This window comes from Myripristis murdjan, chromosome 11 (assembly GCF_902150065.1).
Source record: "Myripristis murdjan chromosome 11, fMyrMur1.1, whole genome shotgun sequence".
NCBI lineage: Eukaryota > Metazoa > Chordata > Actinopteri > Holocentriformes > Holocentridae > Myripristis > Myripristis murdjan.
In genome coordinates, this window is record NC_043990.1 from 17295182 (window position 1) to 17312297 (window position 17116).

At 41.6% G+C, this 17116-nt stretch overlaps 4 protein-coding genes across 4 annotated transcripts; 2 read left to right on the forward strand and 2 right to left on the reverse strand.

The window, feature by feature from the left end:
* Positions 1-918: 918 nt before the first annotated feature.
* On the reverse strand, positions 919-5712 carry gmnn (geminin DNA replication inhibitor). Its single transcript, XM_030062863.1, has 7 exons — positions 5622-5712; positions 5048-5113; positions 4058-4159; positions 3727-3877; positions 3510-3592; positions 2811-2921; positions 919-1631 (listed from the first exon to the last, which is right to left on the reverse strand). Exons 2-7 carry the CDS (start codon positions 5099-5101, stop codon positions 1428-1430), a joined length of 705 nt encoding a protein of 234 aa, XP_029918723.1. The 5' UTR covers positions 5102-5113; positions 5622-5712; the 3' UTR covers positions 919-1427.
* Positions 5713-7361: 1649 nt separating this feature from the next.
* c11h6orf62 (chromosome 11 C6orf62 homolog) lies at positions 7362-11157 on the forward strand. Its single transcript, XM_030063124.1, has 5 exons — positions 7362-9016; positions 9186-9362; positions 9452-9577; positions 9741-9875; positions 10023-11157. The coding sequence occupies exons 1-5, from the start codon at positions 8888-8890 to the stop codon at positions 10146-10148; spliced, it is 693 nt and encodes a 230-aa protein (XP_029918984.1). The 5' UTR covers positions 7362-8887; the 3' UTR covers positions 10149-11157.
* Positions 10835-13064, reverse strand: acot13 (acyl-CoA thioesterase 13). The gene is made up of 3 exons (XM_030063125.1): positions 12826-13064; positions 12533-12717; positions 10835-11897 (listed from the first exon to the last, which is right to left on the reverse strand). The coding sequence occupies exons 1-3, from the start codon at positions 12907-12909 to the stop codon at positions 11738-11740; spliced, it is 429 nt and encodes a 142-aa protein (XP_029918985.1). The 5' UTR covers positions 12910-13064; the 3' UTR covers positions 10835-11737.
* An 18-nt stretch (positions 13065-13082) lies between these two features.
* tdp2b (tyrosyl-DNA phosphodiesterase 2b) lies at positions 13083-16990 on the forward strand. Its single transcript, XM_030063123.1, has 7 exons — positions 13083-13371; positions 13931-14055; positions 14172-14339; positions 14554-14645; positions 14821-14939; positions 15044-15214; positions 16027-16990. Exons 1-7 carry the CDS (start codon positions 13231-13233, stop codon positions 16306-16308), a joined length of 1098 nt encoding a protein of 365 aa, XP_029918983.1. The 5' UTR covers positions 13083-13230; the 3' UTR covers positions 16309-16990.
* Positions 16991-17116: the final 126 nt, after the last annotated feature.

Genomic DNA, 17116 nt, shown 5'->3' on the forward strand with positions numbered 1-17116 from the left:
CATTTTAAAGGCGAGGACAGGGGCTCATTTGATTGGTTTAAAGTGAATCGGCTGTGTCAAACCCACACCACGCCTTCTCTCCTCCCTTGCGCTGGTAGGAGGAACGGCGCAGTAGATGCGCCAAGGCGCACGGCGTGCCAAACTTGCAAAATCCACTTGGCCACACCCAGTTGGCGCAGCGCAGCGCAGCTGCGCCCGCGCCTCGCCAGGTCTGCGAAACTAGAGCCCCAAGTCTCTACACCATCCTGGACATGTACTGGCCGAGTCTCAAATATCTCCTAAAGTGGTGGGATGGCATCCAAATGTTCTCAGGCTTGAAAATATAGCTATATGCAAATGAACTCCTCCAGTCAAGTACTGAAGCATGCCACTTCAAGTCCCCATGAAATTACCTCACGACTTCTACCTCTTGTAAAAGAGTATCTTAAATAGTGACATCATCCTTCACTAGAGGGTGTAAATTAACCAAAAACCTTCACAAATCTTTCAACACCCTCTCAGCCACCTATCCCTTCAAATAAAATTGTTTCTCTCCCAAACTGACATCCTATTGGCTTAAACTTGTGAAGGCTCTTTCCCTGCACTATGACATCCTGTTTCAACAAGAAATCCATAGAAATCACTGTCATGCGGTCCTTAACTAATGGTTCTACTGTCAAACAGGTGCAGATCAGTAAGCCTGCTGTCCACTAAAGCAAAACTGCGACCTACTGAACATCTTATTTTCAACAATGTGCCCATCATCTGTGCCCTCATGATTTCAAGCAACATGGAGAGCTTAAAAGGTGCTGAGGCAGAAGGCTGAACAACTATGCACTTGGGCTGTTCTGCAGCCAGGACACACGCCACACAACCAGACCCAAGTTTGGCTCAACAGCTGAAAGAAAATCTCAAGAAATGCATCCAAACCACTGCAAAATCTGTATAAAAAGTTTATTTACACTGTATCCTGCATATGTACACGGCTTGACCTGGCAATAAAACATAACAGCCACATTGTGTTTGTAAACCAACACATAAGCATGCTGTAGGCCTAACTGGACAGCAAAACAGCAAAATCTTGCAAGATTGCTTTAGTGCTGGCCAATTTAGTCACTTAATACATTCAGAATGGACAAAGAACTGTCAGTATTGTTACAGCTAAAACATTAAGTTATTAATGAATAAAACTGGAGAACAGATCTACCAGACTCACTCTCTCCAAATAACTTCCACACTATCAAGAACCTAACTTTACAATTAATACCTGAAGAGGAAGGGCCAGTTTGTTCAAAGGTCAAAAAGACAAAATGGTCCTGACCAGTGCAGAAAGTAATATTAAAAATAAAACACCTTTCAGTGCAGGCCCATCCATCTCTGGCAAAGTACATTCTGGATAAAACTTACTGCAAAGCATTTTAGGTCAAAGTCTCATGACTGATCTCCAGTTATTCTTGCTCTGAGGATCCAGGTTCTTCATGGTCTGAGAGATCTTCCTCCTCTGTGTCATTCTGGCTGTAATCATTCTCCTCTTCCTCATTCCAACCTGCAGCTTCACTGTCCCTCTCCTCTTCACACTGGTCTTCCTCCTCCACGTCAAGGGCAATCTCCCTCAGATCCTCCAGATTGTCTGGGCTCTTCCCAGTCAGCCTCTGAGGGAGAACAAAATAAATTAAAGTCTACATCAAGTGCGGGAAGACCTTGATCAAATCTTAGTTTTAACCTCCTAGTGGGCTCAGCCAACTACTCAATTTAAGATGCAAATTAAGATCACTTAAAGGATGACTGACGCCATTTACAGGCAACTGAGCTTCCTAATGCCCTATGATGTTAATGAGGTCATTACACTAATTAATGTAATCAAAGCTTTGAAAGCTCGATGAAATTCAGTTTTATGCATGAAAAGGTTTCAAAATATAAATCTACTGCATCACACATGACTGGATACAGTCATGTGATGAAAGTCCAAGAGTCTCGAGTTTTTGGTCCAACCTAACATTACAGAAGGCGCTTCTCCAATTAGTTTCTCTTCATGGCTGAAGCTGTGTTAATCACCTGGGAAATATTTTAGAGAGCCTGTTTATCAACCAGCCAGTTTAGTTATGAGAAACCTGGGATTTTCAGTTGCAAAAATTCAATTAGGTTAACTCTAGGACAAATACCATGGTAATGTATGGTTTTAAGCTAAGCTGCCAAGTAACAGGTTTATGTTGACTGGGTATGAGTCTGCCACAGATCTTTCACAGCAGCCATTTGACATGAACAGCAGGGTAAACAGGTGTTACTAATGACATTAAAGGTTCTGTTGCATTTAGGTGCAGAGCCAGGGTCCTGGTGTTCATGCTGGTTCACTGGAAAGTCCCTACAACACTTAAATGGAGGCTTAATTGTTATTGGTAACACCTGTTTTCACCTGTCATTTCATGTTTAAATGGCTGTTGTGAAAAATGTTTATGGGGCAAGACTATTGTGACTGGTTGAGAGAAATGCAACCAGGCCAGAACATTTTTTTCCCCTATAGCAGAAAGACTAATTGTATTAGCTGTTCTGGAACTGCTAATACAGAGTAGGCCATGTCTGGTTTAAAGTTTGTTACAATCTTTAAAAAAAAAAAAAAAAAAATCCAGAAAGCAGGTTTAACAAAGAACTGCAGACTCTTGCTCACAGCACAACTGAGCACCACTGTCTGATAAGTTCACTTGTATGTATGAACCTTCCCATCTTGTACTATCCTTGTGCCATTGTGTTCAAGAATGTGTCTACACAAAGACACCAATGTAAATACATAATGTCCCACATGCCACAGTAACATAATGAACCGGAACGCCCACCTCAATCATATCAGCCATGTACTGCACGTGTTGTGCCAGCTCTTGAAGTTCCTCGTTCTCACTCTTAAGTTGGGAAATCTGTTCATCCTTGGCCTCAATGTCTTTGTGTAACTGTTCAGAGACAAGAGGGGCATGATTAGTGATGTGGTGACAAACTAAGCTCATTAAAAAAATGCACAAGGACCTGAAATCCAGGGCCAAGGTGCAGTAACAAAACATTGCCAAAGATCTGACAATTACCAATTCAATAGAACTTTTCCAAAATTTTGCATCTACCAAATAATCGTAGACTTCCACTTCATAAATAAAGCATCTGTTTTCAGTGATGCTGATAATGTAGTTTCGTTAAAAGGGCAAGAGAGACCGAGTTCTTGTTAGCAACAGCAATTTCAAAATCTCTTAAAATCTAGACCAATAATACACAGGTATCCAATTCTATAAAACAAATGTCAAACATGCACAATAATCTGGATTTATCAATGAACAGCACTTGCACCTTAAGCAATAGCACAGCTGATACAACAATTTTCAATTTAGTGATTTAAGTAATAGGGCTGTTACTTTACATTCATTTGATACAAGTGAATTGAAACTTGAGCTGGACTATTCGGTCTGAGCTGGGACAGGGCCAAGAACTGGGAGCGTGGGAAACGCTCAACTGATGGCTAAACATTAGTAATCTCTCAGTGATTAACTCACCTTCTCATTCTCCTGGAGAACACTGTACAGGGCCTTCCGTCGCTCATCAGCTACTTCTTTCCAGTAAGTGGAAGGAGGGGTTTCTACAGCAGAAGTTCAGTTACTGAACAAAAGCTTTAGGCAAGCTCAAGAGGCATCAAAAGCTTTTGGGTCAACTACAGCCTGACTCAATGAATGACATGAGTCAGAAGTCTTAAAAGACTTTATCCACACCTACCTTTCACCATCAGCTCATATGCTTCATTTGAGATGCCATCTGGAAAACACTCTGGTTCTGTTTGTGTGGATTTCACCTCTGCCTTCACCCTCTTTGAGCCTTTCACTTGTTCTATATCCCACTGTTTCCGTTTAGGGATGACTTTCCCTGCCTGAGGAGAGAACAGTCACTTATAACCAATTTTGTTAAACCTGGCAAGGCATGAGACAGCTGTAAATCACTTGTTCTGTAGCAGTGATCATTTCACAATGAAATTTTGATCAAGTGTGACCTTTTGGACAAAATAAATGAAGATCAAAATAATGACTTCCAATTACAACCCACTAAATACCTGGGCTGATCTTCCCAAGTCTTTGTTGATATCTGAGGGTTGGAGGACCTGCAAGGTTTTCCTAGAGGACGCAGACATCTTGTTGGATGGTGTGAAAAAGCTCTGAAAGACATCATTGAAAACAAACGTGCAAACTGTGAATATGGTTAACAAAACAGACAACCTGCCAGAACAAGCAATGGCAGCACCCCCTCCCAGCTAGGTCATGAAAACAGAATTAAATCTTATGAGAAACTAACAAGGAAATGAGCCGATGTGACCCGTGTGCTCACTTTTATGCCTTGTTCATTTCATTTGGGCTCAGTTACATGATCACCATAGAAGGGAATAAATAAGGTCCAGTGTCAGACTGGTCCACAGGCATGGGAAAGGGGCAGGCCCAGCAGCATCTCATTCAGGAAAGCCTGGCAGCACTGGTTTCCCACAATGTATGTGGGAGACAAGACCCATGTCAGTTTACCGCCCACATATTGACAAAAGCCGTGGGAAAATGTTCTCCGAGACTCATTATGGACAGCTAGCAAGTTAGGTTAGTTAATGTTTGGCCCAGGTCGGCAACAGAGTGACACTGAGCTTTTGATGGCTACAAAGGTGATGATGTTTCAGCGCTTGTGTTGTACAGCGGAAAAAAGAAAGATGTTGTCTGAAAAATGTTTAGGTAAAGTGATGTAGAAATTCAGAAATACACCATAATGATCTAGTTAATAAAGTAATTCTGTATGAGACAAGCAGGCCACATGCTCTGCCCTCTGTGGCAATAACAACCAATCTGCTTAACATTTTGTCATTTTCAGGCCAAGAAGTGGGCTATGAAGTTGTGACGACTAACATGTTTCAAACTAGCTTCACTTCCAAAGGGCATTCACCCCTTTTCCACAACTAAAATTCACAAATGAATAACCCTAACAAAGCGCCTCAGATTATTCAATTAATTATTCATCTAATCAATAAAGACATTTGTTAGAGAACCAAATGACTATATTAACTTACCTTAATGTTCTCAGATGACCTCTCCCCGTGTTTCACAATTCTACTGGAGTTCATTTTTTCAAAGACCTGTGATGGAGACAGAAATAAGTTTACAGTTAAGCAAGTTATTTTACAGCAAGATGCCACAGACAAAAGCTGCTAAGGCCACCGGCGTTAGCTAAGCTCGGCTAACATGAGACCCGAGTGTTGTTTCTTAGCTGTATGCTAACATTAGACCGGAAAGACGAGCAGGAAGCTAAACAAGAGAACAAACACTTTTATTCAGGTTTCTTCAGATACGGCACCGTTACGAGGCACTAATACTCCAGGCAAACTAGCAAAAATAAGAATGAATCGAGGTGACTTTTAACGAGGTGCAACTGGTAAAGCGAACAAGCTAACTACGTTTAGACCAGCTCGGTCTGTAAACTAGACGGTTTGGATATCTTACCGTCTTTAATTAACACTACCAGTTAGCACTCGGCAACTAGAGAGCAGCCACAAAACATGAGGGCTGTTTAAAATAATCCTGTGCTAACAAATTAAATCACAATTTATGGCATTAACACGGAAAATAAGTTGGAAAAAGTCTTACTTTGGCGCGAATCAGCACACCTGGAGACGAGTCGACCGCTGTGTTGCTGCTCTGAGGATCTCGCGCCAGCGGGTTAAATACGCCCACATGATCACGTGACACAGCCTCCGCTCACGAGGAGGACTTTCTATTTTTTTTTTTTTTTTATCTTTATTGACAATACATTCAAACACCCAAACCTTTCAGACGTGTGCTCAACATCATGTTACACAAAGAAACAGGGTTATGAAATAAATAAATAAATAAATAACATTGGGAAACATAAACCCCATTTATATAAAATCATGAAAAAATAAAAATACAACAGATTGTTTATTCCTCTTTAAAGAGGAATAAACAATTATTATACAGACAATTATTATTACTTTTATTACTTAATTATTATTACTTTTTTAGTGTTTTCAAGTTTGATAGTCTCTATATATTCTTTAAATTCACATAAGAAAAGGAATGAAATTGGGCGTAAGCTTTGTGATTCTGCATTTACGTGTATGAAATTTACCATATACCATATATTTACCATTTGTTGGATACATATTGTGAAAATTTTTGGTAATACAGAATTTATATGGTAATAGCCATGCACATTGCCAGTCAATACCAGTAAGCATGTTGTCCCAAAAAGCATAATTATCCAAAAAATATACTACATATGTGTGTATTGCTGCATTTAGTATTCATAATGGTGATACCACTGAACAGCAATAAGGGTTCAGTTGTCAGTGCTTCTTGAAACTGAAGATGATTTTTCATCAGTCGGGAATAACTGCCATTGCACAATTACAGTCTCTGCTTGTTACATAAATAAAATCTTCATCAACCCAATTTTGCTTAAATATATATTTTTTTATTTTTTTCCAACAATAATGTCTCCATTAGATGGATTTTTGTGAGGAAAAGTTATTTATGTAACATAATTTCCATGGTAGGAGTGCCTGTTGATAAAAATTTAGATGATTTTATATGCAATTTGGTAATCTTAAAATTAATGTAAGTATTTCAATCAGTATTTCTATTTTAAGTGGTGGTGTTTATTTTATGCTAGTATTTAGAAGGTTATTGATTTCCTTAGATGTTGAGTGTTGGACAAACAATGATAGAGCAGGATAAACAAATCCTGAAATACCTTCAGGGTTGTAGAGACCTCTGCCAAAAATATCACAAAAGATCACACTGAAGCCACATATTAGCAAATTATTCTGTCTTTTTAAGAAAATTAAGTTGTTGCAGAGTTGGCATATCTTTATACGTCAATACCTAAATATTTGACAGCTGTTTTTAATACCTCATATGCTCTCACTATCTGTATGAACTAGGCTTAAGATGTCACATTTTCCTCGAAAACTCATATCACATGTATGGTTGGTTCAATTTGGTGTTCATCTGTCAGAAACTAAACTGCTAGTTGTGTAATTCAAATTTCTCTCTGAAACATACACAGGGCTCTTATATTGGGGTTGTTCATTTTTTTTTTTTTTTTTAATTAAAATAACTGCAACAATTAGAAATAGAAGGGGAGAAATGGGACAGCCTTGGCGCACTGAGCTGCTGACAAGAAAACATTTGGAGCTGCTAATGTACTTTAATAACAATTTCACTACAAAAATTAAAATACAAGTTTTCCTCAAGCCCAAACAAAAAAAAAAGGCTGCCCCTCACCCTGGCTTGCCACTGTTGTTTTTTTCCATGAAGGTCACATGCCTGCAAACGTCACATCTTTGTAGTTAGAGTGTGTGTATGTGTGTGTGTGTGCGCAGCCATTTTGGGGAAGGTTGTTCATCATCGACGAGCCTGTGCCATATTAGCTGCTCGAAAAGACTTCCAGGAAACCGAGGCAAAGGAGAAAACAAACCAAAAAACCACCCCTTCGACGACACGCCGTTAAATATGGGACCGCCGGGAGCCAAACCACGCCACAAGCCGACTGACAGGACGGAGGATTTCAGCTGGATTGTCGATTTATCTTGACATGGCATGCAGCAGGGCGAGTTGGAGGCTGTGACGACGGAAGAAAAGAGGAGAAGCACGAAAACAAACAAGCGCAGCAAACACCTCGAAACTCAGAGATTTTCTCCGCTCCACGGTCGTCCTCGGTTGTTGATTCCCTGGCTGGTTGTCGTTGTTGTTTTTTTCTTTCTTTCTCCGTCGACGCGGTTGTTGACTTGAGCAAATTGTAACCCAAAATGCTGACCACAGGCGAAAACAGTTAGTCGGTCAACCGCTGCGAAAAGTCGCTTTGACTCTCACCGCACAGACAGCCACGTTAAACCGGGCGAAAAATGTAAAAAAATAAACAACGCGTCAATATCAAATATGACTGTACGCTAGCCAACCTTACGCTACCACACATGGGCCTCACTTACGCCAATCAGTCAAAAGATAAGATGTAGCTATTTAGCTGGGTCACTACTAGTTAGTGTTGAAGTGAAAGCCTAGGTTAGCTTGCTAGCTCGCCTTAGCTAGTGTGCTAAAAATACGCCGTCATGACTATCGACAGTGGCAGCACCGCAGGCCGTGGGCCAAATGAATGGCAGTAGGAAAAATCTTAGAAATGTCAAGTTACCTTTGTAGCAGCCTTCGATGTTATCGGGTGCCAATATCTCCTGGCATCTGCATTATTTACCTGCCATGTTTGTCTGTACCCCCGATCTGTCTGTAACACGTAGGCCTACATAACGCAATCTCTGCAGAGAAATAAACACAAAACGACAGCCATGGATGAGGGACTTTGAAGTGACCCCCCCGCCCCCAGTAAATACTAGAATATTTGTCTGCTTGCTAGTTTGTGTAGTCTTCAGTTTCACTAGCAAGGTGTTTTATTGGTATGGATGTTGACAGTAGCAGCCCTTTCTGTTGATGTCAGTAACATTCACCAAGAGAAGGTGCATCTAATTTGAGTTGCTCTTTAGTTTAAAATCTCAGTTTGTTAACTCTGTGCCGATGACTTGTTGAGTAGAAGCTCATTTGGCTCTCATTGAAAAGTCATGTCTTAAACGTCAAATTTTTGAGTAAGGTATAAGGAGATATAGTCTTAGTAATCCCTCCCTCTCCACATTGTCCTTTTTACACAATCAAAAATGACTTAGCTTCTGTTTTTTGATTTGTTTACCTTTTTCCGTTGGTAGTTAGTGGGTGTTTCAAAGAGCTACAGAGTTTGATAAGTTGTCTCTGCAAAGGGTAGCTAGCTCCATCTCTATATAGACAAAAGTAGAGAGTACAGTCCAAATATTCTGTACAAGAGAAGACATTACCATCAAAATCTAACCATGGGGGACCCAACTTCTCGAAGAAATCAAACAAGGAATCGCCTTCGAGCTCAGCTTCGGAAGAAAAGGGAATCTTTGGCTGATCAGTTTGACTTCAAGATCTATATTGCCTTCGTATTCAAAGAAAAGGTTTGTCCAAATAACAGGAATAAAATAATAATAAAATCACATCAACAACAACTTATTCAGCAGCATTTCCTCATGATGCACTTATGAGATGTCCTGTCCAGTTGTCCCCGATGGCATGACCAAGGTACAATGACCTATATATTTCTGTCTGGTTGTCTGTCTTTTGCAGAAAAAGAAGTCTGCACTTTTTGAGGTAGCTGAAGTGGTGCCAGTGATGACCAACAACTATGAAGAAAACATCCTCCGAGGTGTGCGGGATTCCAGCTACTCTCTTGAGAGTTCCATAGAGCTCCTGCAAAAAGATGTTGTGCAATTGCACGCCCCCCGATACCAGTCAATGCGCAGGGTGAGTCACTAAACCATTTGGGAGGAGGGGAGTTTGCACAAGACGTGGTGTTAATTATGTGTTTTTTTTCCCTCCTCGTACAACCCCAGGATGTGATAGGTTGCACACAGGAGATGGATTTCATCCTTTGGCCGCGCAACGATATTGAGAAGATTGTCTGTCTCCTGTTCTCCAGATGGAAGGGGGCTGATGACGAACCCTTCAGGCCTGTTCAGGTCAGAACTTGAGACCGTATCTTATGACTCATGGTGTAAATGATTGAAAAGTGCTGCAGTTTTGATTGAGCAGTGTAAATGATGTTAAGTCTTCCTTCTTTTAGTTCTTTGTCTAGATGCAAGAAAAGGAGCTTAGCTTATTGATCAAACTTCTGATTTACAGGCCAAGTTTGAATTTCATCATGGAGACTATGAGAAGCAATTACTGCACGCTGTGGGCCGCAAGGACAAGGCTGGAATGGTCATGAACAACCCAACTCAGTCTGTATTTCTCTTTATGGATCGACAGCACTTACAGGTTAGTCAGTTTGTTAATAATGTGTTGTGGTTTTACAATGTTGGCAGTTTCAACTCCTTAGTTTGATAAGTAACCATATCTGAGATGTACAAACAACAAGGCCTAATCTTTCAACCAACATTTTTTTTTTGTCTGTCTCTCTTGCAGACTCCTAAAACCAAGGCAACAGTTTTCAAGTTGTGCAGCCTCTGCCTGTACTTGCCCCAGGACCAGCTGACCTGCTGGGGTGTGGGAGACATCGAGGATCACCTCCGCCCATACATGCCTGATTAAGGCGTCCTCCTCCTCCTCCTCCTTCTCCTCCTCCCAGTCACATAGGGAAAACCCCTTCCCCTCCCTCCTACCTAATCCCACTGAAGCAAGTTGGTCTATTCATCTCCACCGGCTTCCATTTGATAGAATTGAACTTGTGCTTGGATCTCTCCTTTGTGTTCGTTTTCCCCTCCCTGACCTGAGGCTGATTCAGTTCCCATCCTTTTTTTATTGGTTCCCCCCTTTTGTTCTTTTTCTCCCTCTTCATGCCCTCCTACTCGCTCATTCATTTTTGTTTATTTGAACCTGCACGAACATTGATTTTGAGTGGTTGGTTGTTCTCTTGGAGCCGCACTATTAACGGCACCGGTCATTGAAGGAACTCTTTATGTTGCATCTAAACAGGAACAAACAATATACAGGTCTTCATGATGGTCCTCAGATGGACATGTTTGATATCCTTGTTGTCATGAGAAAGGATTGTTAAAGCTTGTTTGTAATGTCAAGGGGGGATTTCTAGAACAACTTTACACAATCTTTTGACAAAGGACGGGTGCAAATAGGTGTTTAACCTCCTGTATAAGCAAAGATAACAGGATGAACAATATTTGTCAAAAAAAAAATCATTTGGTGTAGGTATTGCTTCTTTTTACAAACCGCCTTAGGTTTTTTTTGCTGGACTTTTTTTTTCCCCCCTCCATTTTTGGGTGTCATTTGCTTTCCTCTGAAACACGCTAGGCAGACCTTTGCTAAAATCTCATGAGTGACTTGAGAGGTGTGATGTAGACAAAGTTGAGACATGTTGGTTTAATGCTGAAGGTTATTGTCACCATGCAAGCTGTTCATGCACTATTCATTCAAGCTACTGAGATCTGATGTATGTTTTGTTTATATTTCGGGTGTGGGTTGGTGGGAAGTTGAAATGGTGACAGACTAATGGTTAAACCTTGTTGTACCTAACAAAAGAAAAAAGAAAAAAAAGTCAAAAATTAACCAAAACGTATTTGTGTTTAATTTGACTGACTAAAGATAGTGTAATTTGCTGCCATGCTCATCAAATTAAAATTGGGTTTTGCAAACTTGCTTTTCAAGGAATATTAAGCGTATAGTAAATATAATTTTGCTCCTTGTTGATTCAGTGTGTTCAGTTGAAAGGGTTTAAGGTGGGTCACTTTTCTTCTAAGTTTATTCTGTTATCAAGTCTCGAATCATTACTGCTGAACATATCCCAATACAGTGCAAATTTTGAAAGCATAACCATTGTCCTTTGTTTCATTGCATTACAAAAACCAGAGCCATTGGGTAGTTTGGTCAGGTTTTACTGTGAATGTCATGGAGCCAGTCAAAACCTTTCTAGAACAAAAGTCTATAAAGGTAAAAGTGTCCTTAATAATAATTCTAACATAAATTTAGCAACAAACATGGAGCAGCATTATGGAGTCACTGTATTTCCACTGAAAACTTTGCCACTTTCTAAGTAGTTTTGCACAAATATATTTACAGGTGTCTTTAAGGCCATAAGCTTACAGTGTCATTGAATGGACCGTCCTATTTTGACTGTACATGACAGAGATATTGTAAGTAACAGACAGGCACAGAGGGAAGACGATTCAGCTGCTGCCCAGGTGTTTTGTGTGTCTCCCTTGTGCTAGAAGTTTCCCCGTGGCCTTGTTGGTGAGGTCTACGGTGGCAAACGCCAGGGTCCGACCCTGCTTCAGAACCTGGGCAGTGATCAGCACATCCTCTCCAATCTTGGCAGCATTCATGTACCTGGAGAGTAGAAAGAGTGACGAATGTTTTAATAGTCTGTCTTGGTGAGGGAGCTTACTTTTTAGACACTGAAGTTCAAGGTCACTCTCGGTGCAGTACATGGAGAAGTCTCAGTGTTAAATTGGAGTGACCACACAGACACATTCATGAACATCCTTTAAAAGCTATGGAACTTGAACATTGATCATTTCTCTAGAAATTTTTGGGGCAACTGTAAAACATGAAACCTGTGGAGTGATCCTGAACATAAAAGATGACACTAATAAATTCCCAGCAGGATCAATACAGTATTGATCTAGTTTAGTTACTCAATCTATAACAGGGATGATTTGGGGGAAAAAAATAATAAAATTAATTATGTCAAAATACAGTACAGTTGGTCTGCAAGGTGGTTTGTGTGCATCAAAACAAATCTTCATTGTGATGAATTTGTAAGCTCCACACCACGGTAGTGCAGTCATGAGAGTTTAGCATCAACTTATGGGACATTTATTTCCAGAAGAAACAACACAGGCCACAGGACTTTGGTGATGTGATAAAGGTGTGTGTATGTGTGTGTGTGTGTGTGTGTGTGTGTGTGTGTGTGTGTGTGTGTGTGTGTGTGTGTGTGTGTGTGTGTTTGCTGGGTCCCTCACGTTATGTTCATGTCCACGCTGACCCCCGGAGCCCCTCGCTCGCTGTACATGATGGCCGCGGTGGAGATGACGTCCACCAGTGTGGCTGTCAGCCCGCCGTGCAGCGTCCCCCCACGGTTGGTGTGCTCCTCCTCCACCTTCATCTGACACACCACCTTACCTGGGCTGGCAGACACCACGTCCACCTGAGGACAACACCGCCACCTGTCATTACTGGGGCCACACACTCAATGCAAGAAGCGTGACGGCGACACGTCAAAACTTAAAACAATCACAAAAAATCGCCACGTTACCTTGCTCATGACTCTGTCGAAGCCCGGACTATCCACCATCGCTTTCATTATTTGTCTTATTGTGTTTACAGACAACGCTGCCATGATTGGTGCGGTGTCTGTCAATGTCAAACTTGCCTAGGTCCCAAATGTATTTACCTCGCACCGGAAATGGTTGCGCTTACTAAACCATCCTGACGCAACTAACATCATTTTAGCAGCACGTATCTATGGACTGAGGCTGAGATTGTGGTTTATAAATGGCACAAAAATGTCAATATGTGATAACAATGACAATAATTAGTAAGTGAATGTACTGGTGGTGTAAATGAATTTAACGTGGCGTTGTCTTCAGTTATGTGCTGAATCCATCCGGAAGGTTTTATCGGAAACACGTGAAGCGGCGCAGGATGAAAACAGAGCAGGATGAGCGCGCCGACTGACAGCCAGCCCGTGTCCAGCTCAGAGGAAACAAGAAGTCGTCTTTGCGATGAGTTTGCCAGCATAACCAGCACCGACGGCGCTGTGGCTCAGTGCTACCTGGCTGAAAATGACTGGGAAATGGAGGTACGCCGGTCTAACGCTGCTCTAACGCCGCCGAGTCTCTGTTGTAGCTGGACCAGCTAGCGCTAACCTGCACGGGATTGGCAGATAGGGACCACGTGACTTCACCCAGAACCAGCACCCCAGTTTATAAACTGAGCCAAGGCTTAAACCATATGCTATGTTCTTAGCTAATATACTTATTAAGAGATGTCTATGAGAGATTCAGTTGCTAAGAGGCTATTAACTACTAGCCACAGTTGCTATTATATGCCGTCTTCACGAGCCCCATCCTGCAAGTGCGCTGTTGTTATGACAAAGTGCATCCCTGTCATTGATGACGCAGAAAACAGTTTTGCACCAAATTCTGCCCTTTAAACATAATCACATGTTTCAAATATCTTGCTAAAAAAAACACGCGTATTGTACTTTTATTGGTAGAAGAAAAAACATTAAACTCAATGACATTTCGGCACCGAGATGCCCTTATTTTATCCAAGGATGCTGAGCAAAGTAAGTCCATGAATGGTCTGTCTCCCTTACTTCCTGTCTGATGATGACTTCCCCACCGCTTGTCTTTCAGAGAGCGTTGAACTCATTCTTTGAGGCAGACCTGGAGAGAGTTTTTGAGATAGAAGATTCACCAGAGAGAGAGGCGGGAACGAAAACCAAGAGAATGAGGGTTGAGGGAAATGCTCCAGGGGACTGGTAAGCCAGCTGTTGTGTGAATGCCTCGGTCCGAGTCTGTTTTGTGCTGTTTGGTTCACCGAGGGCTACTGCAAAATCCTCTTCCGAGTTAACTGCTGTCTCTGAAAACTCTCCAGCATTGATTTGACCCAGGAAAGTCCTGCCTCGTCCAGTAAAGACAACGCAGCTGAAACAAAGCAAGAGGAAGACAATGGGAAACTGTCGCTGATCTCCTGGAACGTGGATGGACTCGATACAGACAACCTGGCAGAGCGCGCCCGAGGCTTATGCTCCTACTTAGTCTTGTAAGAGTGTGTTTCTGTGCTGTTACTGTCAAATGACGTTATACGGTGCTATTTTTAAGTGCAAACTAATTTCTGATTGTTGTGATTCTGGGTAAAGGAATAATGAGCTTTTTAAATTCTTTTTTTGGATGGTGTTTCTGCTCACTGTAATGTCCTTTTGCATGTTATTAGACAGGAGGCAGCATTTGAACAGTGCAATCTCTTCTCCATGTAGATATACTCCTGATGTGGTGTTTCTACAGGAGCTCATCCCACCCTATATTCAGTACTTGAAGAAACGGGCTGTCAGCTACACTCTGATTGAAGGTACATTAGAAGAAATGATGTAGGTGTAGAATAGCAAGTCTTTATTTCCTCTGAATTTTATGTGTTCACTCATGTAGAGTGATTTTTTTTTTCCTGTTTGTATGATTTGCTGTGCATTTTGGACACTTTCTGCCTTACCTACCTGACAACCTTTGTGTTTTGTTGTGTTGATCAGGTGGTGAGGAGGGCTACTTCACTGGGATTATGCTGAAGAAATCACGAGTCAAACTGCTGGAGAGTGAGATAGTCACTTACCCTACCACCCAGATGATGAGGAACCTGCTCATAGCTCAGGTGGGTTCACGGCAGATAAACACAATGTACAAATTTGCTGTTCACATGAGATTAAATTAAGCCGAATACGGTTCAACTGAGCATGCATTCTCTTTGAAAATCAGGTGAATTTCAAAGGGCAGAGTCTTTGTCTGATGACGTCCCACTTTGAGAGCTGTAAAGGCCATGCAGAGGAGCGGATGAAGCAGCTGCGACTGGTGATGCAGAGGATGAGGGAGGCACCTGACAACATCACTGTCGTGTTCGGAGGAGACACCAACCTGAGAGACACCGAGGTCAGCCCTCTGTCTTTGCATTCTCAACAGGTCACCAGTTCATCACAAAGCTCGCAAACACACAAAAAGACAATCACCTTCTCTTCTGTGGTCCATTTAGATTTTTCAATCCTGCTGACTTGCATGTCTTTGGACTGACTCTAGGTATGATTTGGCCGGAGTACATTTACACGTGGTATTAATTGTTCAATCACACTATACTACACCATCTTTTTTTTTTTTTTAAAGATGGTTATAGTCCGAATTTCCACCTACATCTTTGTTGTAGACCCATGTGCATGTACATTTCTGTAGCTGTGGTCACAATGTGTCCCTGACCTCCTCCAGAGGTGGTTTGATCGGATCACAGTCGCATGACATTTACATAATTTTGATGTGGTCATGAACTTAGAGGGATGGTGGTGCATTTTTACATCTTGTTATGACTGCTGACATTCAAATAAATACAGTTATTGTCATGATGGAGGCACTATAATTAAAGGTCAACATTTGAAAGGCCCTAAGCTGTTTTGACACAAAACTTGATTGACAAATCAGACTATACAGACAAATAAAATTGATTTATGTAATGGGAGGCCTATACGTGGTAAGTGTGACATACTTAAACAACAGAATAGCGGTGTCTGATATAAAGCATGGATATTACGTGTAACAGGACACAAGTGAATCCATATACAAAAACCGCATCACACATGGGGGGACAACAAGCTTAGTCTTTATATTTATTCGTTAAACCAAGCCCATTTATTTATTCACAGCTCATCTCTTTAATATAACATGCCAGTTTAATACCTCACACTGGTTCTTCCCAGGTGGCCAAGGTGGGTCTGCCCAGCAGCGTCTGTGACGTGTGGGAGCGGCTCGGCAAGCAGGAGCACTGCCGCTACACGTGGGACACCAAGACCAACAACAACAAGACCGTTCCCTACATCAGTCGCTGTCGCTTCGACCGGATCTACTTCCGCCCTGCGGCCACAGAGGGGGTCCCACACCTGGCTCCTGACCACATGGCCTTGGTGGGGCTGGAAAAGCTGGACTGTGGACGCTACACCAGTGATCACTGGGGCATCTACTGCAGTTTCTCTGCTGGGTAGAGATACACAGAACAACCTGAAACACACCGGTCAACAGGGCTGGGAGGAGCCGGAGTTTAAAGCTTTAATGAGTGCTAACAAAATGTCTGGTAATTGTGTTTAACTTGGTTTGGAAAAAAACTGTTGATTTCCTGAGAATAATGGGGTACAGCAGGTTTTGGTCAGAAATATCCAGCTGCTATATTACTGTGGGCTTGATGCCTGCCAGTATTCCTGCATAGATACCCAGTGATAAATGTGAAAACACAGCGTTTTGTGATACAGACATGCACATCATATGCATTACCTGTTCTCTGTGTCAAAGAACCTGGTCTGATTTTGGATATTTCTCCGAAAATGTCTATTCTCAGAAAGAACAGTGTTAAAAATAATAAACGCGCCCATTACCTTGTGACTGACAGGATAATCAATCCAGAATTTGAATTCCAGTCTTTTGTGCCAAGAAAGATGTATTCTGTGTTCAGAGGGGAGGTTTTTATTTTTCAGCAATGCTGGCCTTGCTGGCGCTTGTTAAGTATCCGTATACTTTCTCTGTGAAAGCTTATCTGTAGGCCTGATCTGAGGTTGGATGGTTGTCATTAATTTTTGTCATGATTTGAATTTTTTTTAGTCTCTGAATGCTGCATTTCAAAATTCCTTTGTAAAATGTAGAAATGACCAATAAATTAAACATTTCAGTGTTTGTGAGTGTTCTGTTATTGATATCATAATCATTAAAATAAAGTCTTGTATCACAATAGAGGAGTGAGTGGTCTGACACAACCATACTGTCTTCAGCAAAGTACAGCTGAAATATGAAGTGGGGTGT